The 26,241-nt window shown below is 51.6% G+C and overlaps 2 protein-coding genes across 9 annotated transcripts in view; both read right to left on the reverse strand.

The window, feature by feature from the left end:
- Positions 1 to 1,184: 1,184 nt before the first annotated feature.
- Positions 1,185 to 22,047, reverse strand: KCNIP2 (potassium voltage-gated channel interacting protein 2). 7 transcript variants are annotated; one of them, XM_059661181.1, is made up of 10 exons: positions 21,712 to 22,047; positions 6,357 to 6,442; positions 4,954 to 5,007; positions 4,195 to 4,319; positions 3,709 to 3,778; positions 3,465 to 3,535; positions 3,233 to 3,340; positions 2,957 to 3,061; positions 2,761 to 2,823; positions 1,185 to 2,482 (listed from the first exon to the last, which is right to left on the reverse strand). In XM_059661181.1, the coding sequence occupies exons 2-10, from the start codon at positions 6,382 to 6,384 to the stop codon at positions 2,435 to 2,437; spliced, it is 672 nt and encodes a 223-aa protein (XP_059517164.1). In that variant the 5' UTR covers positions 6,385 to 6,442; positions 21,712 to 22,047; the 3' UTR covers positions 1,185 to 2,434. The 7 variants fall into 7 exon arrangements, with proteins under 7 accessions (XP_059517164.1, XP_059517159.1, XP_059517166.1 ...); XM_059661176.1 differs by having other exon boundaries at positions 6,347 to 6,442; XM_059661183.1 differs by lacking the exon at positions 4,954 to 5,007.
- Positions 22,048 to 23,653: 1,606 nt separating this feature from the next.
- ARMH3 (armadillo like helical domain containing 3) overlaps positions 23,654 to 26,241 on the reverse strand; it is a 175,387-nt gene continuing 172,799 nt past the window's right edge. For both annotated transcript variants that reach the window (XM_059661188.1, XM_059661189.1), the window contains exon 26: positions 23,654 to 25,280. In XM_059661188.1, the coding sequence (XP_059517171.1) occupies positions 25,188 to 25,280 (93 nt within the window). In that variant the 3' untranslated portion in view covers positions 23,654 to 25,187. The remainder of the gene's footprint in view (positions 25,281 to 26,241) is intronic.

Below are 26,241 nucleotides of genomic sequence, written 5' to 3' on the forward strand. Positions count from 1 at the left end.
GTGTATCGAAGAAGACAATCACCCAAATATATAGTTATAAACTGAGAGGTGCCATGAAGGAAAAGTATAGGGCACCATGAGAGCCTGTCAGTGTCACCTTGTTTAAATTATGCCTGACATGCACAGCATCCATCTTTCACACACAAATCTCTACTGTGCCACAAGGCCACCCTGAACAGACTTGGGGGACTGAGTCTAGCCTCAATCCTCCTGTAAATGTGCCTGTTTCCTCTTCTCTACAATGGAAGGCTGAAAGGTAGACTGGATCACAGGTTCTTAACTTAGGGCCCGTGGATGGGCTTCAGGGATACACAAATGAATGGGAAAATGTGCATTGTTTTTTCCTTCTGGACAGTAAACCCATAGCTTTCATCAGATCCTTCAGAGGTGTTGTGACCCAAAGAAACCCAAGGACCTAAGGATTAGATAATTGTGTGATGTGAGCCAGGACAGATGACAAAATGATGCACTTTGCAACTATTTGTTTCTTGGATACCATACCCTTCCCTTGACCTTGTCAGTGTGTAGAGTAATAGAATAGAAGGCCTGATCCCTCTTCTATGGATGGTTAAGCTTAGTAACTATATGAAGGTACCTTAGAGAAAGAATGGGAGGAATCTACCATTGGTGGCTACTCTCCTGGAACAAAACAAAAAAAGGTTCCCACCCCACAAAGGAAGTCTCTATTACCCTAGTGTCACCTGCTCCATGGTCACCTACCCTGGGTCCACTCCATCAGATCCATTCTTGGCTGGAGTATAGACACAAATGTATGTCCATACTGGAGGCAAGGTTGGGATGTTTACACAATGAAATTTTCATTCAAAACTAAAGGGAATGCTCCCCCTCAAAAGAAAGCACTTTAAGATTAACTGATGTCTGTGAATTAGAAATTCTTGATTCAAGTTGTAATAATGTCTAGACAAAAGACAGTTGGTTTGGCACAGTCCTTTGGACATTAATATCCTGTCTCTTCCTTGTCTCCTCTAAGAGGAGAGATTCCCATGGGTGCTCTCTGAGGTCAGGGAGGTTTCCAACCCTTCCAGAACCTGTGCCTTGATCTCCTGTCAATGGTTGGCCAGACTATGGGAAAGAGAGGCACTTTCTTTGGGATCTAAAAGGTTTCAGGTACATGAGTTAGAGGTATGTGTGGGGTAGGAGGGACAAAAAGGCGGAGACAGAAGCCTGTGCATAGCCATTGTGTTTTATTGGATCTGGTGTAGTTCTTATTTTACAAAATATACAGAGGAGCCAAAAATGCGAAGCAGTCAACAGTGTTCTGTGGGAAAGGGAGCTTCCCAGGGGCCCTTCCCCTCAGATCCTAGCTAATGGGACAAGCAGGTATATTAAGGGGTGACAGCATGGCAGGGGTGCTGTTTATGATATGGGACCTGGTTCCTATGATTCCTGACTTCTAGGTGTGTCCAGGGGCATCTCTGGGTAGATTTAATAGAGCAAGAGGCGACACTAGATGGGAATTGGGGGCTATCTGGGGGGTTGAACTAAAGCCTGGGTAGATCAAAGATTCTAATGAATGCCCCCCACATTGGGTGTAGATGCTGTGCCTGCCTCCCTCCTTCCCTTGTCTTCCAATGCATCCACTGGGTGGTCCCTAACTCACTCCATACTGGTAGGCTGAACCTTTGGCAGGAATCAGCCAGGACATCTCCCAGCCATATTCTTCTGCTGCCACCATACAAACAGGAAGGAAGGAGAGAGAGAAATTCTAGGGATGAGCCAGACTTCACGATCCCAGGATCTCTTGGCATACTGAACATGGTATGGAAAATTTCTGGGGTGTTTCTAAGGAGCCAAGGTCTTCTAAAGAGCCTGGAAACTCACATTCTGGTGGCAGACCTGTGGAGCTCAGAGTCATAGCCTTAGCTCTCACCATCTCTAGGCCTTTCTGCTTTACATTCCAGCTACTTCCTAGAACTTAACCACTGCCTGAAGCCTGAGAGTTCTGCCTTGTCCCGCTCCTAGGGAGCTCTCTGAGGCCCTGGTCTGAAAGGTCAGTCAGTGCCAAGGACAGAGCAACCTGTCTGAGAAGGGTGTCTTAAGGAAAATGTTTACGATATCAGGGATGGGGGAAGCACCATAACAGGAGAAATTTTGTCTAGTGTTGCGGTTTCTAGAGTGGGGGTTGGCGGTGGAGAACCACTTAATTCCTTCAGCAGGGGCATCCTCAGCACGGTCAGGTAGGGAGTGGGAGCTGTTGGGAATTGGGAATACCAGCTGATACACTCTGCCCACTCCCTGGCTCCTTCGGCTCCAATGATCTGAACCACTGAATCCCCAGGCTCTTGGATTCCTACAGGCCCTAGGGCAGGTCTAGGGTGAGGAGAGAGCTAGGAAGAGAAAGATGAGGTCCAACTGGACTAGGGCTAGAGGATGCCCCCCGCCCCCCAGGACAACTGACCCCTCTCCTGGTGAGCTAGATGACATTGTCAAAGAGCTGCATGGACCTCATGATGTTCTCATCCTGTATCCATGGTGAGAGGCAGATTGGAGAAAGAAAGAAAGAAAAAGAGCTTGTCAGAGGCAGGGAGAGACACTGAGTCATAAATGAGGACATTGAGAAACACAGAGAGGCAACGAGGAAGGAGGCACCCAGAGAGACCAGAGGTGAAGAATGGCAGGCCTCCCCCAGGTGTGAAGGAACAGGATTGGGAGTGGGGGTGAGTTCAGGAGCCTTCTCCTATATTATTGAGTTAGGCCCTGAGTCCAGACCAGGGAAATGTGGAGGGTGGGGACCTGTACCTTTTGACAAGATTCAATGAATTCCTCAATGGTCACCACGCCATCCTTATTCCTGTCCATCTTCTGCAAAAAGGTAATTGGGAGGGAGAACAGGAGGGATGGCAGGAGAGAGGCAGGCAGAATTCAGGCAAGTTCCCTACTGGGACCTCACCTTCTCTTCACTCCAGGACCCTCCAGCCTACCCAGTCCCAAGCACCTGGAAGAAGCTCTCCACATGTTCCCTTGGGGCCTCCTCTCGGAGTGCAGGATACGTATACTTGCCCATCATGTCATAGATGGATTTCATGATATCAAGCATTTCCTGTTAGACCAAGAAAAAAAAAAAGGATCTCTCTTCAGAGCCTCTAGCCTCCAAACCAGGAGGCCTAGGCCCTAGGCAGGCATCACCCTGCTGGTGATGCCTATGTGGGTCACATTTCCTTCCTGTGGGCCTTTTACACCTCCCCTCCAGCTCTTCAGTTGCCGTGCATACCTCCTTGGTGATGCAGCCGTCCTTGTTGAGGTCATACAGGTTGAAGGCCCAGTTCAGCCTGTCATCTATGGTTCCCCGAAGAATCACTGACAAACCAGCCACAAAGTCCTGGGAAGGAGGCAGGGGGGAAACATGTCTTTAGATACCTTTTACCCAACCTGCTCTCTGGGTTTGGCCTATACATTCTGGCCCTGAAGCCCTAGGCCTCCCTGGCCCACCTCCTCCAGCTTACCTCAAAATTGACTGAGCCATCATGGTTGGTGTCAAAGGCATTGAAGAGAAAAGTGGCATATGTGCTAGAGTCTGCAGAATATGTGGGGATCAGTAAGCTTGACTTCCAGACAGCAGAGGGCTTCCTATCTCTATGGGATTCCCCAAACACCTCTTATCATTGGGCATTCCCAGCCCCTCCAGAACCCTCTCCCCCACTCAGCCTAGAGATGAACAGCTGCTTCCTTGCAGGCCTGTCCCCTCACCTCCTTGAGGAAAGAACTGGGAGTAAATCTGCTTGAAGTTCTCCTCACTGACAATTCCGCTGGGACATTCCTGGGGAGGGGGGAGACCAAACTGAAGACAGAGACAAACCCCCTTCTACTTACTCTTCTTCCAGACCCCGCTCTCCTCCATGCCCAGAGATTCCCAGGCAAGGACAAAATCTTCATGTCTCCCAGAGGCTCAGCATGCAGCTTTTCTAATGGGAGGCAAGACTTCTCCCAGGACATAAATAAAATAAAATAAATAAAATATAAGCACAGAACTAACCTGACAGTCTGGTCTGCCCATCTCAAACAGACCAGAACTCCGGCTAGAAGTTCGGCCTGGGAGTGGAGGAGGAGGGGGTTCTCCTTGCGCCTCCCCTTCCCTCTCACACCCCAAAGCCAGGCCACCTTTCCGAGAAGTCCTGGATAGGCACCGCCCCTCCTGTTCCACCCCTCACCCAGTTTGTCTGGCCTTGCACTCACGTTCTTGAAGCCTCGGTACAGGACCTGCAATTCTTTGCGAGTGAACTTGGTTTGCTCTTGCAGCTGCTCCAGACCCTCGGGCCGGTGACACACAGTGGACAGTTCAAAGTCATCCTCCACGCTGTCTGCGAGGGTTAGGGGGGACGAGGGGAGGGAGAGCCGAGCCTCAGGCCCGGTCCCCACAACCCTTCTTCAAAATCACGGACCCATACATCCCCCTTATCTCCAAGTCCAGAGACCAGCCTGCCAGTTCACTGGACCCCACGCCAAGGACATGAAGGCAAGGAGAGAAGACACTGGTCAGCTTCGAGGTCTATCAGCCCAAGGCCAGTGCCTGGTCCCAGAGCCAGGGATCCGACCCGTCTCAGGCCCCTGGGCCCTTGGTTCCTGGTTGGAGGGAAAAGCCCCAAGCCCATCTTCATCCCAGAAGGGGTTGGAGTAGTAAAGACAGGTTCAAGCTCTGGGACATCCCGCACCAACTGAGATCTGCCCAGTCCCAGGCTTGCCTTTTTCCAGATCCTTCCTTCCTACCAAACCCCGCCTACCCCAGCCATGCCTGAGCCATGCCCCGCCCAGCTCCAGCCAAGCCCCATCCAGACCCCACCCCTGCCTCCGCCCTGGGTAAATCTTAGCCAGGGCCCCACCCTCGGCTCCATCTCAGTACCCTCCCCAGCCCCCAACATCCAGTCCCCAGGCAAATACCCCCACCCCGTGCTCCCGAAGCCCCCCGCCCCCGCCCCCACCAGGAGAGTAAGTCACCTGGGTCCAGCGGGCGGGGTCTGTGGGGGCGTAGGGAGGCTGGGGCAGCTAATGCTGAAGGGAGCGAACTGTCACCGAGAAAGCTGAAGACCCGGCCAACTGCAAACACACACCTCACTCCTCACACTCACTGCAAATCTCACAGACCTGCGTGTTACAGTGCGCACACCCCGGCCCCGCACGCAAAAGCACACATGACGAACGGGCACAGACTCACGAAATGGACCCCACGCACACGTGCCTGTCCTTTTTCCAAATCGATCCCCACGTGGGATCAGGAATCAAACAAACACTCTCAAATCACCACAAGACGGGCCTTTAGAGCTTGCAGAATGCAGCACGATCCTAGGCCCTGGACAAGGCCCCACTGAAGAAACAGGCCTAAGACAAAGGGAACCAGGCTGCCACTGGAAAACCCAAGCATCCTGGCATCTGCGGAAGGAGCACTCCATTCGCATGGGCGACAGACATCTTGACAACCAACACATGCCCAGGGACGCGACAGGAGGCCCGAGCCGCAGACAACCCAGCTAAGCCAGGCACAGACCTGCACAGCCGCTGCCACTTTAGCCACAGCGCTCGGCTCACGCCTCAGCCTCACACACCGGCCACGCCCACACAGGCCCCGCCCACAAGCAGGCACCTCCCACCGACACTCAGGCCACGCCCCCAAGCTGGCCACACCCACAACCAGTTTCTTCTGAAAGAGGTAGCAACGCTTGCTGCTTACTCCTGTGCCAGCCAGCGCCCACCTTACCGACACTTGGAGACACACACACACACACACACACACACACACACCCGCTCCCCACACACCGTCCCATCCCACATTGGACACACACACACACACACACACCCGCTCCCTACACACCGTCCCATCCCACATTGGACACACACGCGCGCGCACACACACACACACACACACCCGCTCCCTACACACCGTCCCATCCCACATTGGACGGACACACACACACACACACACACACCCGCTCCCTACACACCATCCCATCCCACATTGGACACACACACACACACACACACCCGCTCCCTACACACCATCCCATCCCACATTGGACACACACACACACACACACACACACACACACCCGCTCCCTACACACCATCCCATCCCACATTGGACACACACACACACACACACACCCGCTCCCCACACACCGTCCCATCCCACATTGGACACACACACACACACACTCCCGCTCCCCACACACCGTCCCATCCCACATTGGACACACACACACACACACACACCCGCTCCCCACACACCGTCCCATCCCACATTGGACACACACACACACACACACTCCCGCTCCCCACACACCGGTCCCATCCCACACAACAGACCCCGCCCCGGAAGTACAGGAGCAGCACTTGCTTTCACTGACTGAGGGCAGGGCTTGGGGCCCGCAGCATGGCAGCAGCTGGAGGAACCGCTGCTTCAGCGCTTTTTTAGTAGGCCCTGGAGGGTGGCCTGGGAAGAGAGAAGACCCCAGGAAGGCACATTAACCCCCACTGCCCCTCCGTTCCCTTTCCCACCATCAAAAATTAACCCCGGTTGGGGGCGGGTGTTGGGGGAGAATTAAGAGGAGATGGCGAGGGTAGCTGGGGCTGGGTTAGAGGAGCCGAGTGGGTTTCAGAGGCATGGAAAACCCACTGAGGCCGCTCGGGCACCTTGCATAATGGGATGCAGCCGAGGACTGCGAGGCAGCCGGGGGAAAGTAGCACTGGCTTCAGTGTCCGCTGACCCAGTGCCCTTGCCTCCAGTGTTATGGCTGAACCCCTGAGGGTGATGTCCAACCCAAGGATTGCCTGGGTAGGAACTCCTCTCTCTCACACACACGTTCAGACAGGCATGTATAGTGACACATAGAATGATAAATCACGGAGTAATGGATGCCATACGGTGACAACCTGATACCCAGTAACTCACACCCAATGGCCTAATTAAGCAGGCTTCAACACACACACACACACACACACACACACTGACCTAAAATTCCTTAATACAAACATAAACAAATGTGACCTAGGAAAACATATACATGAGGACTTCTACAGGCCATCTTACACACAGCATGATCAAACCACACAAAACACACAATGACCCGGGACATCATGACACAATGTGTTAACGACACACTAAGACCTTATAATATTATACCACATATCAAGGTCACAATGTCACATATCCATTATCATATTGTGATTTATGTGCCCATGGCACCCAGATACCTAAGACTGCACCTCACCCACAGAATCCCTGTCTGTCCTGGATATGCCCACCTTTATGTTCTACAGCTCCTCATTCCAAGGCACCAAATCTTCCTACCAGTGGAACAGCGTTTCTCATCAGCTAACTCATCCACCCTGAAAGCATCCCTGCCCAGTCCTTTCTAGTATGGCTAACTCTTTGAAGGGGAAATGATAGCAGACTTGGAGGTAATAACAGAACTTAAGGTATTTTGGTGTAAGGTGGGGCTATCTAGAGCCCACTGATCACCATTCGTCTCCCTTCCTCTTATTTACACGCATGTCTTACAGCTCTAATTGCATCCTCAGGCGACCCTCCACATTCATGTGTGCCTGTCTGCCAACTGCACCCACCTCCAGACTCCAGGGCCAGAGTCCACAGGTCCTGGTGCAGACACCGAGGACCCCAACGTCCTTTGGTTGTCGGTTACTTGGGCATCCCAGCTCCCACACGGGCCCTGCCCTCCCAAGTCAGTCCCCATCTTCAGGAGGTAAGTGCTCGAAGTCATGGCCTTCTCCTCCTCCAATATGTCCTCTCTCCCTCCTCCGCAGCAGGAGCTATGGAGAGGTGGGAGGGAGGGAGTGGGTCGGGTGGGGGATCGATGGCAGCCTGGCCCCTGGCCCAGGACTCCATTAGCCTGGACTTTGGTTTCCCGAAGCCGGATTGCACCGGGGGACTTTGGTGGTAGAGTTGCCACCAGGCAGGGGAGGTGGGGATGGGGGCAGGGACTCCCGCCCTCTTCCAACCACCACCTCTTAGCACATCCTCCTTACCTGCTCCCAGGACTCAATCTCCTCCCTCTAGGCTCCTCTGAAGGTAGAAAGAGAAAGGGGCTGCCTTCAGCCTAAGGGATGCTGGGTTCCCTAGATGACCCCTCTTCCCACTAAATAGTCTAAAGGGGGTGGCAAGTTAGAGCCCAACCGATTTCATCTTTTTAAAACTGGATGAACCCTAGTTCATCTAGGACCAATTCCTGTTCCCCACCCCATCCCAATAAATGCAGCAGAGGATGGAGTTTTGGGCTCTTACTGAACACTAGAGCAGGCAATGCATGGACCTTCCTTTTCTCCCTAGCTCCTTCCACATCTCCCCTGCAGTCCTCCTATCATGGTTCTTGCTTGTTTTCCCATCCCTGGTGGAACTGGGGAACAGCCATGCTATGAAGCTGCACAGCTCTTGCTGTAAAGAGGAGGCAGAGGCCAAAACACTCTGGTGGAGGCAGAATATGTCCCCTCCCTCCCTCCATTATCACTCTCCCCACTTGACTTTGGGGTGGAGTGGAAAATTGACCTCCCACTCCCAGTGTCTGCACCCTGGAGACCATTCTGCCATTGGATCCTGAAAGGATATGGGGCTTAGGAAGCAGGGTCCCAGTCTGACCCACCCATCACCCTCCTGCCAGAGCTGACCTGTGAATGTTTCATTCACAGTGTTCTTTCTCCTGTCCCTCCAGAGCCCATCCCCATCCTAAGTCTTGGGTATAGAACTGTTATATTATCAGGAAACTCTGGGAACAGCCACACCCACAATCTGATACCCAAAGAGGCTCAGCACATACCCTGTCCTCTCAGGCACAGTCACATCTACCATCTGACAAAGCCACATACTCTGTCACTTTGACACATTAAATCACATCCCTGTCACAATACACAGGCTTACATAGTCACACTTTTGTCCTTTCTCATCACACTCATGAAGACACACAATCATATCCCCTGTATCTGTCACCCACTGAGTCCACAAACACTCTGTTACCTATACCTGCAAGGATAGAGGTGTGGGAATCACACATCTTCAGAGCCGTTGTGGACCCCTGACCCCAAAAGGGACTCCCCAGAAGTCTAGTGTTACGTCAGGATTCCCGGAACCTCCTTCTTCTACCCCAGATACCCCTGTTTATCTCCAGCCCTCTCCTCCTATCTCCCAGACTTCCCTCATCTCCATAACCCAGTCCTCCTGCACTGCATCCCTTAGCATTTCTCAAACACCTGTCCACTGGTCTTCTCTCTTCACCTCCCAGTCCTCCAGATTCCCTCTTTACCTCCCCTAGATGCCCTACCACAGAGTTCCCGTCTGTACCTCTCCCAGATGTCCTGTTCCCCAAGCATCCTTCCTCACCTCCCGGAGATGCCCTATCCCATCACTAACCTGCTCACTCCTCCTCCCAGTCACAAAAGTCAGAGTAGCCCCTCCCCAATGCTGTAGGCGCTTTCCCTCCAGCCAGCAGCCCAGAACTGCCCAGGCACCTGGGTTACCTTCCAAGGAGACAGGCTCAAAGAGGCCAAACTGCTCCAGGACCTTGACAAACAGAGCGAGGACCACAAGCACGGCGACCATCTCCAGCCCTTCCAGGTTCATGGTGGGCCTGGGGCATGGTCCCCAGGCTGAGACTCAGCAGACCTGCCAGCCCTACTCACACCACCTCCCCCTCAGGCTCCCCATGGAGAGTAGGACTGCCGGCAGCCTCCCTCCCCTTCTTCTTCCCTGGATCTCCTCCCTCTCCCCACCTCCCTCACCCCGCCCCTGCCCCACTGGCCTCTCAGCCACAGCTTCTTCCTCTTCACAGGCCACTTCAGCCTCTAGACTGGCATCTTCTGGGGAGCCTTTGGTGTGAAGGATATGGGCCAGGCCAGGCCAGAGGAGGGATACAGTGACCTAACTCTGTCCCCAGGACAGCTTCCCCCAGACACCCTGTGGCTACTCTGTGCCAAAGGGAGGGGGTAGAAAGAGGAGCTGTCCTTAGGGAGAAGGCGGGGAAGGGCAGTGTGAGAAATTACGAGTACGTAATAGACGTATGGGTCAGAATATGTTATGGGTGTCTGGGTGTTTTCTGGTGTGTATATTCCTGTGTTTGTCTGTATGGAGAATATGTGTCTGCGTGCTTACACCTGATTGTGCACCTATCTATTAGGTGTGTGTCTTGTGTCTAGGGGTATGTGACCTGGGTGTCTATGGTGTGTGTGAGAGAATGTATTGAAATATTTCTGAGTGTGTATGGGTGTAAGTGTCTGTGTTTTAGAAGACTTACGGGCTGTGGGCCTGAGGACTGGTAATATGGATGTGTCCTATAATTAGGAGTACAGGTCTCTGGTGGTTGTGTAATTGTATCTGCATGGAACTGTATGAGAATATAAGAGGGAAGAAAGCAGTGACCTCTCCCGCCCAGAGGACACTACCAGCATCGATTGCGGTTGCCATGGAGACAGTGGGGGGTGGGGCAAAGCGTTCTCTTCCCACTGGCCACAGACAGGAAGATTGAGGCCCAGGGAGGGAGAATTAGGTCCAATAGCCTGGGCAGGAAAAAAGTCTGCAAGGATAGAGGCCTTAGCCTTATCAGGACCTTTTTGGGAGGAGACTTATTGCATCTGCCTTTGGGACCAAGAGACTCAGTTTCTTGGGAGAGGAGGAGGGACTGTGCTCTTCCCTTCCTCCTGACTGGGGCTCCCTAAGCCCTGCCTGCTCCTAGGGAACCATTACTGAGCAGATGGAGAAGCCCAGGGTAGAAGAGAAATCTGAACCCGCCCAGGGCACCACCCCCACTGCACCCCTGGAACATTCCTGGAACTCCTCCCCCATCTTCCCAGCTCCTGCGGGGTCAGTGGTGGTGGTGAGTGTAGGGGTGCGGAGAGGCCTGCAGAGCCAGAAGACTAGGGCTGCTGAGTTGCTGCACAGCTGAGTAACACTGAGCACTCACTGTGTGCTACACAGAGTTCTATGTGCTTACAGACACTATCATGCTGAGTTTTCACAATAAACCTGTGACAGCAGAATTACCCCCACATTACGGGTGGTGAAATTAAGGCATAAGAAGGTGAGATCAGTGTCAGAGCCTCAATTTTACACCAGTCTGACTGTGAGCCTGCTGCACTCTAAACCACCACACACACTGGCCCCCTTAGACAGCTTGCCCACCGAGGAGGCCCAGCTTAGGAGGATGGACCCCAGAGGAAGCCCTCTTTCGGGGTCCAGCTCTGGAATGAGTGTGTGACTGAGCCCCAGTTGTGGGGTGGGAGTTGGGTGGGAGCTGGTCCCACCACTCCATTTGATCACTGATCTGTAGTTCTACAGCCCACCACTGGGGGTCAGGCCATATCTTACCCCGGGGGCTTGACCCGCAGCCCAACATCCCAGGAAGGTGTTGAAAGGAGGGAAGGAGGGTAGCACCCCAGGCTTGATCCTCTGCTTTCCCTCCTCTCCTCCCCCAAGAAGAAGTCAACTCAGGGACTGCTTTCAGGTTCTCACACTTTAGAGATTACAGATTAACAGGTGAAACCAGCAAACATCTTCCTGTCACAGTCCAAATTCCACATCTGGCATTTAATACCCTCCCCTCACCCTCCTCAGCAGATCTCTTTTCCTTTCAGCCATTTGGCCTCCTCACCGTCTCCCAAATACACCAAACTCGGTGCTCTCTCTGTGCCTTTGCTCCTACTATTCCCTCTGCCTGGAACGCCCTCCCTCCTGCTCTCCTTCGGTCCTACAGTTCTTACCTACCTTCTGGAGACATCTTACATTCCCTTCCCTTCAAAGCCTCCAGCCCTCAGCGGACTCTCAGATACTTGAATTTCTACTGAACTCAATGTTGGGCCCTCAAAACTCAGCACCTAATTCTGGAATATATTAGTGGGAACAATAAAAGGAGGCAGCCTCGCATACTAGGTAATTGTTGGGTTTGATCGAACAATTGAATCAATACCCCTCCCTGGGGAACTGGCTTTTCAGGCCATTTCACTATGGACATTCCCTTTGCTTAGACCACATTTCACTTGCTGCAACCACATTCCATTATCTCCCCTCCGGGTATGCACAAAGCAGTCTCCGGCCAGAAAAAAGCCCGCCAAAAGTCCGTTAAAAGCCGCTGACTCCTGTCACTGGGTGCTGGAGCCATCAGGCTCAGCCACCTGGTGTGCGGATGATTGAATAAATTCGTGATCCCTCACCCTGGGGGCCTCGTGCATTCCTCCTTTGGCGACCTAACAGTAATAGCATGGGCCAACGTGCCAGAATGGGTTCAAATCCCAGCTTTGCCACTTAATTTAATTTGCAATTAAATGAGCAAGTTCTTAACCTTTGTGTGCCTCAGTTTCCCATCTCATGTTTGCTGGTTGGAGTAAATGAATTAAAAATGGAAAGCTGATAGAATAACTCCTGGCACAGAGTAAGTGCTGAAGTGTTTGTGACCATCATTTATTTATTTATTCCTCACCCGAGGGTATTTTTCCACTGATTTTTAAAATATACTTTTGTTGATTTCCGAGAGGGAGAGAGTGATAGAAACATCAATGATGAGAGAGACTCATTGACTGGCTGCCTCTTGCCCGTCCCCTACTGGGGATCAAGCCCACAACGGGGGCATGTGCCCTTGACCAGAATCAAACCTGGGATGCTTCAGTCTGCAGGCTGATGCTCTATCCACTGAGCAAAACCAGCGAGGGCTACATTAATTTTTAGAGAGAGGGAAAGACAGGGAGAAACATCGATGTTAGAGAAACACATTCATTGGTTGCCTCCGGCATGGGCCCCCGACCAGGACCTGGGCTGGGGAGGAGTCTGCAACTGAGGTACATACCCTGGATGGAATTGAAACCAGGACCCTTTGGTCCACAGGCCGATGCTCTATGCACTGCACCAAACTGACTAGGGCTGTGACTGTTATTAATAACATGGCACTCCCCCCTTATATTTCTATAGCTCTTAACAATTCACAAACTGTTTCCACATTGTTCTCTCAGTGGCTTCTCATGACAACCCCATGAGGTAGGCAGAGTGATTAGTGTTGTGCCCTTTTTATTGATGAATTAAACAAGGCCAGGAGAGATAAAAGGACTTGCTCAAAGTCACCTAGTTAAATGATGCAGATTTGAACCCAGATATTACTGGATCAAACCTGCTTCCTCAACTAAATTCCAAGTTCCTATTGGGTGAGGACGTTAAAAAAAATTGTATAGACAAATTGAATGCCAGGCTCTGAGTCGGTGCCTGTGAAACAAAGATGAACTCTGGCTCCCACTGGGCAGGGAGAGACAGCTCACTGAGAGAACTACAAGCCATCTATTCATTCAGAAACTATTTGTTGCCCTAACCGGTTTGGCTCAGTGAATAGAGCGTCAGCCTGCGGACTCAAGGGTCCCAGGTTCGATTCCGGTCAAGGGCATGTACCTTGGTTGTGGGCACATCCCCAGTAGGGAGTGTACAAGAGGCAGCTGATTGATGTTTCTCTCTCATCGATGTTTCTAACTCTCTATCCCTCTACCTTCTCTGTAAAAAATAAATAAATAAAATATATTTTTTAAAAAAATATTTGTTGCATGCCTACTACATGGTAGGAACTGTTATAGGCAAACCATGAAATGAGCTATAGTAAAAACTTTCTAAGTGGGAGGCCAGGCAAAATTTGGAGAGGTTATTTTTTGAGCTGACTCTTAAAGGATGGCTACAATGTCAAAGGACCACCATAACAAAGGGATCATTTATTGAGCACATTTTGTGTCCTGGATACTTTACATATATTACCTCACTTAGTCCTCAAAATAAACCTGATAGATAAGGTCTATTATTCCCGTGTTTAGTTTATAGCTGGCATGGTTAGAGTGAGTAGTAGTATACCTATTTTGTAGATGAAAGAATTGGGGCTCAGAGAAGTGATTTTCCCAAGATAGCACAGATGATAAGGGATAGATGAAAACTTGAACCAGGCCCTGGACAGTGTTGCTCAGTTGGTTGAGCATTGTCCCATGCACTGAGAGATCACGGGTTCAATTTCCAGTCTGGGCACATGCCCAGGTTGCAGGCTTGATCCCCAGTAGGGGGCCTGCGGGAGGCAACTGATCAATGTTTCTCCCTCTCCATTCCTCTCTCTCTCTAAAGTCAATGAAACAACAGGAACAAGACAGAGATGCCCACTCTCACCACTCCTGTTCGACATAGTACTGGAAGTATTAGCCATTGCGATTAGACAAGAAGAAGAAATAAAAGGCATCCAAATTGGAAATGAAGAAGTAAAACTGTCCTTATTCACAGATGACATGATATTGTACATAAAAAACCCTAAAGACTCCATCAAAAAACTATTAGACTTAATAAATGAATTCAGCAATGTAGCAGGATACAAAATTAATGCCAAGAAATCTATGGCATTTCTATACACCAATAATGAACTTACAGAAAGAGAGATTAAAAAAGCAATCCCATTTACCATCACACCAAAAAAATTAAGATACCTAGGAATAAACTTAACTAAAGAGGTAAAAGACCTCTACTCAGAAAACTACAGGACGTTGAAAAGAGATAGAGGAAGACATAAACAGATGAAAGAACATACCATGTTCTTGGATTGGTAGAATCAACATCATTAAAATGTACATACTACCCAAAGCAATCTATAGATTCAATGCACTCCCCATTAAAATACCAATGACGTATTTCACAGACCTAGAACGAACTCTCCAAAAATTCATCTGGAATAAAAAAATATCCCAAATAGCTGCAGTGATCCTGAGAAACAAGAACAAAGTAGGTGGGATCTCAATACCAGATATCAAGCTGTATTACAAAGCCACTGTTCTCAAAACTTCCTGGTACTGGCACAAGAACAGACATATAGATCAATGGAATAGAATAGAGAACCCAGAAATCAACCCGAACCAATATGCTCAATTAATATTTGACAAATGAGGCAAGAACATACAATGGAGTCAAGACAGTCTCTTCAATAAATGGTGCTGGGGAAATTGGACAGATATATGCAAAAAAATGAAACTAGACCACCAACTTACACCATACACAAAAATAAACTCAAAATGGATAAAGGACTTAAATGTAAGACGGGAAACCATAAAAATACTAGAGGAATCCAAAGGCAACAAAATCTCAGACATATGCCAAAGCAATTTCTTCACCGATACATCTCCTAGGCAGTGGTCAGCAAACTGCGGCTCACGAGCCACACGCGGCTCTTTGGCCCCTTCAGTGTGGCTCTTCCACAAAATACCGGCTCTTCCACAAAATGCCGACTTCTGTGCATGGGCCACGAAGTTTCAATCGCGCTGTACGTGCGCGCCCGCACGTGGTATTTTGTGGAAGAGCCACACTAAAGGGGCCAAAGAGCTGCATGTGGCTCGCGAGCCAGGGTTTGCCGACCATGGTCCTAGGGCATTGGAAACTAAAGAGAAAATAAAGTCAATGAAACAAAATGAAACACTTGAACCAGAACAAATGATCTGCCAGCTCCCTCAGGCTGTCTCTCCAATGCATGTGGATATGGCAAGCAATCCTGGATGACTGTAGCTTTGTCACCCAGGAGCTAAAAGTGATAAAACAAAAGGGTTGGAGTCCATGGAGCCTTGAATGCCAAGCCAGACTATTTGGATTGAAAGAGTTAGTACAGCATCATCTCCCTGACCTCTGACGCTGATTCACAGATGGACAGGTTGACAACCTTGCAGCCCATTGCCCTGCCCCTGACCTTCTACTTTCCTCTCTCACTCCCACCCTCAACCTTTAGAGACCTTGACTTAGCCTTGACCCAGCCTTACAGGGACTCAAGGTCCTACATCAATCAGGCCTCTGGGGGGAGGGTCTGTGAGAAGTGAAAGAGCGAGTCGTTTTTCAGGTTCTCCCTTCTCCCTGCCCAGAGATCTCTCAAGTCCATGGGCCCTGTGAGAAACCTGCCCAGATTTGTCCTCCACTAGCACCTCTAGTTCTTTATTCAAAGGAGTGGAGTCTTATTAAGAAATATGTTTTTATTGATTTTTAATTTTTAATGTTTTTGTTTTGTTTTGTTTTTTGTTAATCCTCACCCGAGGATATTTTTCCATTGATTTTTAGAGAGAGTGTAAGGGAGAGGGAAAGACGGAGTGAGAGAAATATCGAGACACATCGATTGGTTGGGGCCAGGGATTGAGCCTGCAACTCAGGTATGTGCCCTTGACTGGAATCGAACCCAGGACTCCTCAATCTGCAGGCCGATGCTCTCCCCATTGAGCCAAACCGGCTAGGGCTTATTGATTTTGGAGAGAGAGAAATGGAGAGGGAGAGAGAGAGAGAAATATCATTGTGAGAGAGAAACAGATTGGCTGCCTCCTGAACGTCCCCCAGGGGTCAAGCTCAAAACTCAGGCATGTGTCCTAACCCTGAATCGAACCACTGACACCCCAGCGCACAGGACAACACCCAACCACTGAGCCACACCAGCCAGGGCAAAGGAGTGAAGTCTTAATGGAAGTGCTTCAGACAGAGTGAAGGCTCACGGGAAAACTTTCTTGAAGCATTAGGTGGGCCCTCCCTGGTTATCTCAAATCTCAGCAGAGATACTCCTATCATTTAGTCATTCAGACCTTATGGGGGCACCCACCCTATGTTTCTGTCCCACTTTCTCCATCCTTCCTCTTCCAGTGAAGATCCCAGCCAGTGAAGACCCCAGGCATTCTCTCTCAGTCCCCCGGCTCCACTCTATCCCAGCCAGGCCAGAAGACACAGCAGCCAGAAGACACAGCAGCCCCCAGCTGTATCAGGTGATTAATGAACTCCTAGGCCTTTGGGCTATTTTGGGGCCTGGAAGTCATGCCTATGATTGAGAACTGGCCCTGCCAGGCTCTAGCCATCTGTCACCGAAGACAGGCCCAAGCAGTGGGCTTGGGGGACGCATGCTCCCCAAGCAACTTCTAAGTATGACTCTGGCTCAGCCCCATCTCCCCTCCTTCTGAGGAGCACAAGGCAAGGAGAGGCCTGCCTGTGCTCCAGGGGCTCAAGTGGATACCATGGAGAGAGCCAGAGAACTACAGGTTCAGAACGCCCCAGGGTTAGGTTGTTTCGGCCTCCCTGGGGCCAGAGGGGAGGGGATGCTGGGTTTTCCAGGCAGCCCTAAGGAAACCCAAGGGCAAGTGTGTACAAATAGCAGTGCCAACATAAGATGTCCATAATCCCCATATCATAAATTCCACAAATCCCACACCAAAGTACAATCTTGAGAAGGCTGCACAACTAATGTAGTGTGACTCAGGAACCCCCAACCCAACTCTAAAGCATAAAAACTCAAGTACATGCAGTTCCACTGCCACAGAATCCCAGGGATATGCAACCGCAGGGACACAGCCCCAGCGTTCACAACCTCACTGATGCATGCACAACCCCCTCAGTACGACTCAGAGAGACAAAACAGTGACATGTAATCCTTATGCCACACAATTTTACCCACCCCGTCATGCATGAGCTCACTAGCTGAGTTCATGTTGGTCCGGTCCTACCTGAGATTTTTTTCCTCTGGACACTCACCCCAGTCATCTTACATCCCATTAAACTAAACAATCCAGTAAAGGGCTGTGCTTTCACCCTGCTCTGCTGCAAGCTTCTTCCTTTTATCCCTGTGAGGTGTCTTGCCTCCTACACTCACCTGCTTGAAGCCCCCTCCTCTGCCCTCAATGAGAAGCCCTGCCCCCTCCTCTACCATGGGGAGGGACCATGATGCCCCTCTCCTTTCCTCCTTGACGACCCCTATCTCCTCCACCTCCTCGGTAAGGAACCCTGTCAGGGGTACTACCCTTTAACCCCCCCTTTTTTTGGAGGGATCCTGCTCCCTCCATCTGTGAGGGGCCCTTTCCCTCCCCACCCTTGTAAAGCTTCATCCCACTTCGCTCACTTTTTGAGGGGTCCAGCCCCTTCCTCCCTTCCTCATACCTGGCGACAGCGACCCAGTCACCAGCTGGTAGAGGGATCGTGCTGCCTGCCCCAATGGGCTCCTGCACCTGCGGGGGCAACGGCTCATGATTCCGCTGAGAGCACAGTGGCCAAGCTCCGCCCCCGGGGTGGTCGGGTCTCCGCCTTGTGGGCCCTGCGTGGGCGGCGCAGGAGGGCCGGACCCGCAGGACCAGGACCTCAGGCAGCAGAGCCTCATTCCACTCCAGGTCTTCTCCGGACCGCACGAGGGGAACTCGCCCTAGCCCTACCCCAGCATCTAGAGCACTGGACCCCAAAGTTCCTAGAGCCCCCTAGACTGAGGCTGAAGCGGAGGGGGCACGGGGAGGGGGGGGGAGGGGGGCGGGACAGCGCGGACTCTCATAGCCTTCTTTGGGAACATTTTCTGGATTTCTGCTGGGGAAGAGGCGCACCCACGGGTTTTGAAAAAGGAGTTGTGGGTAAATGAACCTTATCTTTTACTGCCCTTCTTCAGCCCTTCCTCTGCTTGTCACACCCTCCTCTTTGCATTTTGGCAGAGATATGAAGGGGTAAGAGGTGAGAGGACACAGTTGTCATGGCAACTTCCCACACTTCCATACTTCCTGGACCAATGGGAGAGAGAGCAGAAGGGAGGAGGAGGAGCTGGCCAGTGTATTGGGCAAAGAAGGGGTGGCAGGGATGTGCCCCTACCGATCTCTCTCCTGGCTCCCAATTCCTTCCTCTCATGGCTGTTTGTTTTGTGTCCCTCTGTCCCAGCAGATCCACAGATTCTCCCATCATACACTGACTGCCAGCCAAATGCATTGGGAGAAGCCCCCCTTTTTATAAAATATATATATATATATATATATATATATATATATATATATATATATATATATATATAAATTTCAGAGAGGCAGGGAATGAGAGAGCTAGAAACATCAATGATGAGAGAGAATCATTGATCGGCTGCCCCCTGCACGCCCCCTCCTGGGGATCGAGCCTGCAACCCTGGCATGTGCCCTGACGGGGAATTGAACAGTGACCGCCTGGTTCATAGGTCCACGCTCAACCACTGAGCCACCCCGGCAGGGGGAGAAGCCCCCCTCTTCTCAGTCCGAGTCCTGACCTCTTTCCTGAATTCACTCACATCCGGCTTTACCCAAAGTAAACCCTTTTCTTACCCACTATGCTTTCAAACTGCTGGGACAGAAGGGACATAATTCCACTCCTCTCGACTGGCATCCCGTATTTTTGTTTGAAAATCTTACGTTTACAAGGCAAGAGTCGAAGCCGAACTCCATGCAAATCTTGCCCTTTGATTTGGTAACATCACATACAGAATCAGCTCCGCAAGCATAGCTCCCTCAATACCACACGGGGGCGCCCCAGTCCGGGGAACAATATTTATGGCCATTAGGACGCGATTCCGGAGATCCCAGGCCCAGCGACTGGAGCTCTGGCCTTGACCAGCCAGGTGCATATTCTCTCATCTTTTCCAGTCCTTCCTGTTTCCAGCTAGGAAAAGACCGCCATTGATCATTGATTTTTCCCACCCCGCCTCACTGCCAAGCGGCCCTGCCAGGCTGGTAAGACCAGGGGTGTTAGATGCGGGGCGGGGTGACTCTCACTCCCCCCACCCCCCAAAAGTCTTCTCGGTCTGCACAGGGAAGGTACTTTGGGAGGACCCGACCGCCCCTCTCCCCTGAACGCTCTTCAGTACCGTGGACAACGACTCCCCTTCAGGTTCTGCTCAGGCATCTCTGAGTGCCCAGCGCTTTAACACAGGGGGCATTCCAACCCCATTTGTCTTCCGCTATAAAATAAGGCCTCCTTCGCAAGGAGAGATCCTGGTAGTCCTATTTCTCTTTCACAGCCCTGTGTAGAACTTTCTACAGAGAGGATGCTCACGACACAGAACATGATTCTTGATGCTTGCCAACATTTGACCTTTCTCTTTCCCTTGGGAGGCCGGCAGGCAGGAGGTAGTATTCCCCATTTCACAGATGAGAAAAGTGAGGCTCAGAGAGAGGAAAAAGTCACACGTACCTGGTATTCACATTTCCATTCCTGCACCTTCTAATAAAAGTGCTTCCCCACCGTCACCCAATCAATCTCTGATTCACACAGCCAAGTGAGGTGGGGACGCTTCCATTATAGGGAGGATCAATTAAAACAGGAAGCAACACTGACTAATGTGGTGCTAATAAGGGCCCTGGGCCCTTACTACACTCAAGGATCCTGAGATGAGGACAGCACAGAGCAGAAATAGACAGTGGGACCTTTGGATTCCATCTAGATCGGAGGCACATCTAGGGCACATCTGGGGCCTGCCTGAGTGGGCTTCCCTCCTGGGAGTCTGAGCACAGGAACTAGGACCTCCGAGGCTCAGTGAGTCGGAAAGACACATTCTAGTCCTCTACCCCGTCCCCAAGTCTTAACCTCATTTCCATCAGGACAGACAAGGATCACAGCCTCCTTCCACCTCCCCAACTTGTTTCACACACACAGGAGACAGTCTCCCTCCTCATTTTCTGTTAGAGGGTTTGAGCAGGCTGCACAATGAGAGACAGAAACGCACACATACATGGAAATGTACACAAGGTGTCACCCACACAAACACATGGATCTGCCTCCCAAACCCAGGAATGTGCACAGGCACAGAGGTACTGGTTTCACATACCCCCCAGTGTGGGAGAGAGAGGGTATGTGGGCAGCAAAGTGGTTTGGGGGACAGTTATAATGGGAGGCCACATGGCACATCCCAGGCCTAGAGCTTCTTTCTATCTCTGGGTCTAGAGGGAGGCAAGAGAGTGCGTTTCCCTTTGGGTTTGGGTGAAGTTCTGGGAGGGCTGTAGGGTATTGAATGAGCTGCAGTGATAAGAATGATCTCTGAGTACTTTAGGGGGCAGTGGGGTGGGACCTGACCCAGCACTAACCAAAGCCCAGGGACAGGGGCCGGATGCTGCTCCTAGGAGCCAGGCTGGGTAGCTAGGACACTAGAGTCCCTCCTGGGTCCACCTGGGCTACTTGTGGAAAACCTGGGGAAAACAGTGGTGTATACTGAAGATCTCCTTGTGCGCCAGGAAGCTAGAGAAGCAGCCAGGGCAAGACGTGTCATAGACACTCACAAAGCCCCGCTGAAGACACCACCACATGAAAGTGCACAATCAGTATCAAATGCCACTATAACCCACTTAGTCTCACAATCACAAAACACAACACAACCCACTTTAACAAAGGCTTGCCCCAGGAAGTTCACAAGATCTTACAAAGAGACATACCACCATAAAGTGAAGCCCTGACACTAATGGTAGTCACATGCGACTTCATACAGGATCACACACTCAAAGCACAGAGTTGCACACAGAACAGAAACACATGGTCAAAGAACTTCATTAGTACACTCAGGATACTACATAACCTCACTCAAACATCTGACGAGATCATACAATCCCACAGCCACATACAATCATGCTCACCCTGGCTGTCACCAAGCCCAGGGCACATGGCAACCAGCTGTGGGAGGCGCACATATATATATATACACACAGATACACACAAAGAATGACAGGCACTCACGCACCTCCCACCAGAACCCTCCTGCCTGGTCTCCCCACCTGCCCACCGACTCTCCCCACCCCCAGCCACCCCCCCTCCCTCCGCCCCCGTAGGACCCAAGGCTTTGAACCTGTGTCCAGGGGCCCAGAACAGCCAGGAGGTGCCTGGAAATGGGGCAGAGTGTGGGTAAGGGCTTGGCAGGGTCAGAGGCTTAAGGGTTTGGAGGAATGGAATCTACCCTCCCTCCCACGAGCCCCGATCCACCGACTTACCAGTGAGCTGGTCATAGGATCCGTCCAGGTCTCGGGAATCGGACAAACTCTCCTTGCGACCCTGGCCCCGCATGGCCCCCGGCGACCCCCTCCCGTCCCGCCTGGGCTGTGGGAGGGGGCGCCGGGTGGCTGGGATAGGGCGCTCACACGGCGCCCCCTGGCGGCGAAGGGGCTGGGGGCCAGGAGAGTCGGGACCGGGAGGGGTCTAGAGCCCACCCAGGGGTCCTGGGGCAGGAGCGGAAGGGAGGCTTGGGCAGTAGGTGAGCGCAGAGCCTGAGGCAGAGCAGAGCTGAGCGCGGAGCCGGAGCCAGCCGCCTCTTTTCTCCCGCCCCCTCCCCGCGGCTGTCACCACAGCCTCCCCGCTTTGGCGCTGCCGGGATTGGCTCCCCCTACCCCCGCCCCCTCCTCTTTGCAGCTCCGGGAGGCACCCGGTGAAAGGGTGAGCTGGGAAGTGCGGGGAGAGAGACTGGCTCTCCAACAACACTACCCCCTAAACCCGAAGCCCTGGGTTTTGGAGGTGGAAGAGAGAGAGCAGGGCCAGAAAGGCCCCACTGTGAGGAAACTCCGCCCCCAGTTCTCAGGCACTTTCCCCTCTAAGCCAGCACAGGTCGGGTAAGTCTCCGTCCGAGTCCCTTTAGTCAGTCCCTGTGTAGCCCCTATTTTTCTCTGTTGCTCTCTTCCTATGTATGGGTCTCGGTGCCTCCCTCCTCCCCCTGCCCCCGCCAGTGCCCACCCTGCTTGAAGGGCGGGGTGGGGATTCAGAGGGGTCAGTGCCTCTAATACAGACTTTTCTTGGGCCAGTGGGCTACAATTCCCTTCTCTCAGAAGTACCCCAACCCTCACCCACTCCAGGCCTTTGGGCCCATTCATCCTCAGGGCGCCTTCTTTCCTGATCTAATGACCCCTGTTGGCCAACTGGGGAGAAAAGGAAAAGTGAAACAGGTCAGCTTCTCAAGACTTTCTTGCTCTTCTGTTTCTTCAACTTGCCTGGACTTCTCTCTCCTATCACCTGCTCTGTTCTAGATTCCTCGTTTATCCATAAGATTTTTTGGGGGGGAGGAGGTGGCAACGGAGAGTTTGAGGATCCAGGTGAAGATCCACAGTGGGGAATAAATGCTCTTGATGTGAGCCCCGCTCCCTCCCCACGAACCCTCCCCATCCCACCCACCATGAGGATGGAGGGGAGGGCAGTGTCTGGTGGGTCTGGATGGTATAGTGGCAGTGTCCTGGGTAATCCTGCCTGCCCAATGGCTCCTTTGGAGTAGTGACCTGTTTAGACCAAAAGCTTCTGCTAAAATGACCCCAACACGTTTAATTCCTTTCATTGGATTTAATTTCCAAGCATTTGATTCAATTAACCCAGCAGGAATTATGGTGAGAGACTAGACATGAAAAGGGGACAAGCAGCCAAAGGAAAGACTGTCTTTGGGAGCGATGTCCTGGTCCTGGTCCTGGTTCTCCCCTGGCTCTGGAGGGTCCCTCTAGACCTGGCCCAGACACTGGGCAATGGAGAGAGCACGGGCAGATGCTTTGGAGTTCAGTTCTAGGAGGGGACGGGATTCCTGTTTAGAGTCCTTAGCATAACGTGTATAGGCCAGAGATGGAAGGGCCTTTACATTGGAATCCTTTATGACTTCATGCCCTTGACCTGCACTTATTCACTTCATAGGAAGGACTAGCAGGGGTCCATAATGGACTGGCTGCCCTCCTCAATACCGAGTTTGGAGATAAGGGGACTTTCTTCTCCCTCTTTCCACCCAAAGGACTTCTCTGAACTGAATTTGCTTCCTCTGTGGCCCAGAGACTCCAGAGGAGAGTCTATAAGGATAGGCAGGGCCCCCAGGCCAAATGGGACCAGTACCTGGAAATTACCTTAACACTGTATTTGAGAAATGAGTTCTGGGTAAGAGATTAAGGAAAAAGAAAGACACTAAAAAGACTGTCCCATACAAATCAATTTTTAATCATTTCAGCTTGCCACCAGCTTCCAGCTCCAGTTCCACTAAATGCCCCAGGTTGAGCTATCCATCTAGTGAGCAGAGGTGACCCAGCTGCTGATCTCTTAATCTACACCTGTCCATGGCAGCATGTTGGTGGATTCTCTGGTACTGGATTCATAGTGCATATCTGCTCAATGCTGGAGGCAGAACCCTGGTGCCAAGCGGGGGTTGGGGGCAAGTATCCTCCCTGGAAGTTTAAGTGGAACAGTAGCCAGGGAGGTCCCTGCACTCACTCCTAGACTCTTCCTGTGCTGCTTGCTCCCTGCCATCCTGAGGCTTTAGGAAGTGTTTTAGAAAGGGAGGATCTCACAGCAGCAGCTACTTAGGAGGCAGCTGTTGGGTAGGGAAAGCCTACAGTAGTCCTATGGAGGCCGTTCAGAGGAGGAATCACAGGCCAAATTCTCAAATGTCAGGAGTCTTGCCTGTGGCTTCACCTACAATGTGGGTAGACGGGATGGCCTCTCCATGATGCTCACCTGGCCTCTTTCAGATGGAGGGTACTGTGCCCCCAGCAGGTTCTCGCCATCCTAGGCACCAAACCACATTAGAAACAGATCCCTCCCCAGAGGAAATTCTCAGGCAGGCTGGATGTAAACAACAGCCGGGTGAGGGGGTGGAACACGTGGAGGGAGCCAGGCAGAGGCAGGCAGGGCTCCCAGAGGAGGGGTGGCTAGGGAGGTGGGAGGCTGCTGGAAAAGGAACCAGCTAAGTAGGCACCTGAGGGCTCCAGAAAACCTGTCAATGTTTATTTCACACAAACATCCTAAAGACAGTTTAAAACAGATTTGAAAATGAAAAGCTAAAGTTGTGACCCTAAAGTGTGATGAGTCCATGGGTAGAAGGCAGGGGAAAGGTAACAGGTACTGCCGGTACCAAGAATCAAATCCAGAAAGTGATGCCTGGACAGCAGAGCACTGGGTGGATTCTAATCTTCAGTCTCCCAGATAAGTCAGCTTTGGATTTAGAAAACAGAAGAAGATACTCCATTCCTACCCTACCCTAAGCCTGAGCTAAGAGTCCTAATGACTGGACAGAGTGATAGCAGGGGCAGGGGAGACAGTTTTCAAGTCCAGCTGAGCCCCAGGCCAAAGGAAGCAGAATTAGTTCCACCTACATCTGAGAGTTGTCTGTTTTCAGAAGCCTTGGAGAGCCCTTGATCCTCAGGGTATTGGCATCACCCTAAGGCTTGCCCCAACAGCGCCTGAAAATTGGTCAGTAGCCTCAACCTGTAATTGCGATTAGAAATGTGAAAGGATGTCCAGGGAGCCTTCTCTCCGTGCCCACCCACCCCTCCCCAAATAAGATTATCCCTGGCTTGCCCCTTCTGGCCTCTGCTGTCCAAGCTCCCCTGAAGCATGGCCTTCACCGAGAGAACTGGGTGTCTGTGTTGTTCTCCAACCTTGGGGACAGCCCCCTCTCCTCTGACTCCCCCTCCAGCCCAAAAGCCTCATGGGTAAGGGCAGTCAGCGGCTGGTCTCAGGAGATAGTGGAGAACTCCTTGAGCAGGACTTCCTGGCTGAGTGTGTGGAAGGCCAGGTTTCTCCGGACGTTGGTGCTAATGGATCGAACCTGGGAAAGGGTGGGGGGAGATAGGAAGGAGGACACAGGCAGAGAGAAAAGAAGAGAGAGTTGTTACAAACAGTAGAGGGCAGTGTTTGAGGCACAAGGCCAAGATTCAGTGCTAGAAGTTTCTCTCAGGAAATAAATCCTTAATAGCTATCATCCCGGCAGGCAAATGAGCAAACAGCTCGGTGATGGGGGAAGAAAAGGAGACTGGGAGACAGAAGCTCTCGTGGATGTGAGAGGAGGATCTGAGCACCTAAAGTGGTGGAAGCAGCACAGACAAGTAAGGACAGGGCAGGCCTTTGTCCTTGCCTGGGCCTTGCACAGGGTGATGGAGGAGAAACTGATGCTAGTGGGCTCACACTCTGGAACTAGCCCCTTTTGGATGCATTTCTAGTCTTCTCACTCTCCATTTGTATGTATCTACCTTTTTGGGTTGGGAAGAATGTTTAGAGATGCAGGCCTTATCTGGCATAGATGACAGGAGTATGATCTATGGAGGATAATGACCAGGATCAGGCCATATGGCTAGTGAGTCCCAGGCCTGGGGCAGGACCCAGGTTTCTTAATTCCTAGTCCAGCCCTCTTTCCATACCACAAATATGCGCTCCTACTTTAGAGGAAGTCTGGAGTGTGCCCTTGCTGTGTCCCTCCTGCTCACCTCACATGTTTTCCACCCACAGACCCAGAACCTTGCAGGAAGTGGTGCCTGTGTCAGCAGGGAAAAGATCGATGGAAAAGGGGTCAGAGGGCTAAGCTGACTCTGGAAGAGTTCCATTCATAGGAAATAGATGTGAATGTTGTATGAGAGAAAAGGGGAGGAGGGAGGAAGGAGAAAAAGAGTGGGTAACTCTGCTGGGCCCCAAAGTCCAGGGAGTTTTCCTTCAATTTCTGCTTTGCTATGGGAAAGATAATGTAGTCGTCAGGCTGGGAGCAGAGGAAAAGGAGGCATGGCAAACAGCAAGCA

This window comes from Myotis daubentonii, chromosome 13 (assembly GCF_963259705.1).
Source record: "Myotis daubentonii chromosome 13, mMyoDau2.1, whole genome shotgun sequence".
NCBI lineage: Eukaryota > Metazoa > Chordata > Mammalia > Chiroptera > Vespertilionidae > Myotis > Myotis daubentonii.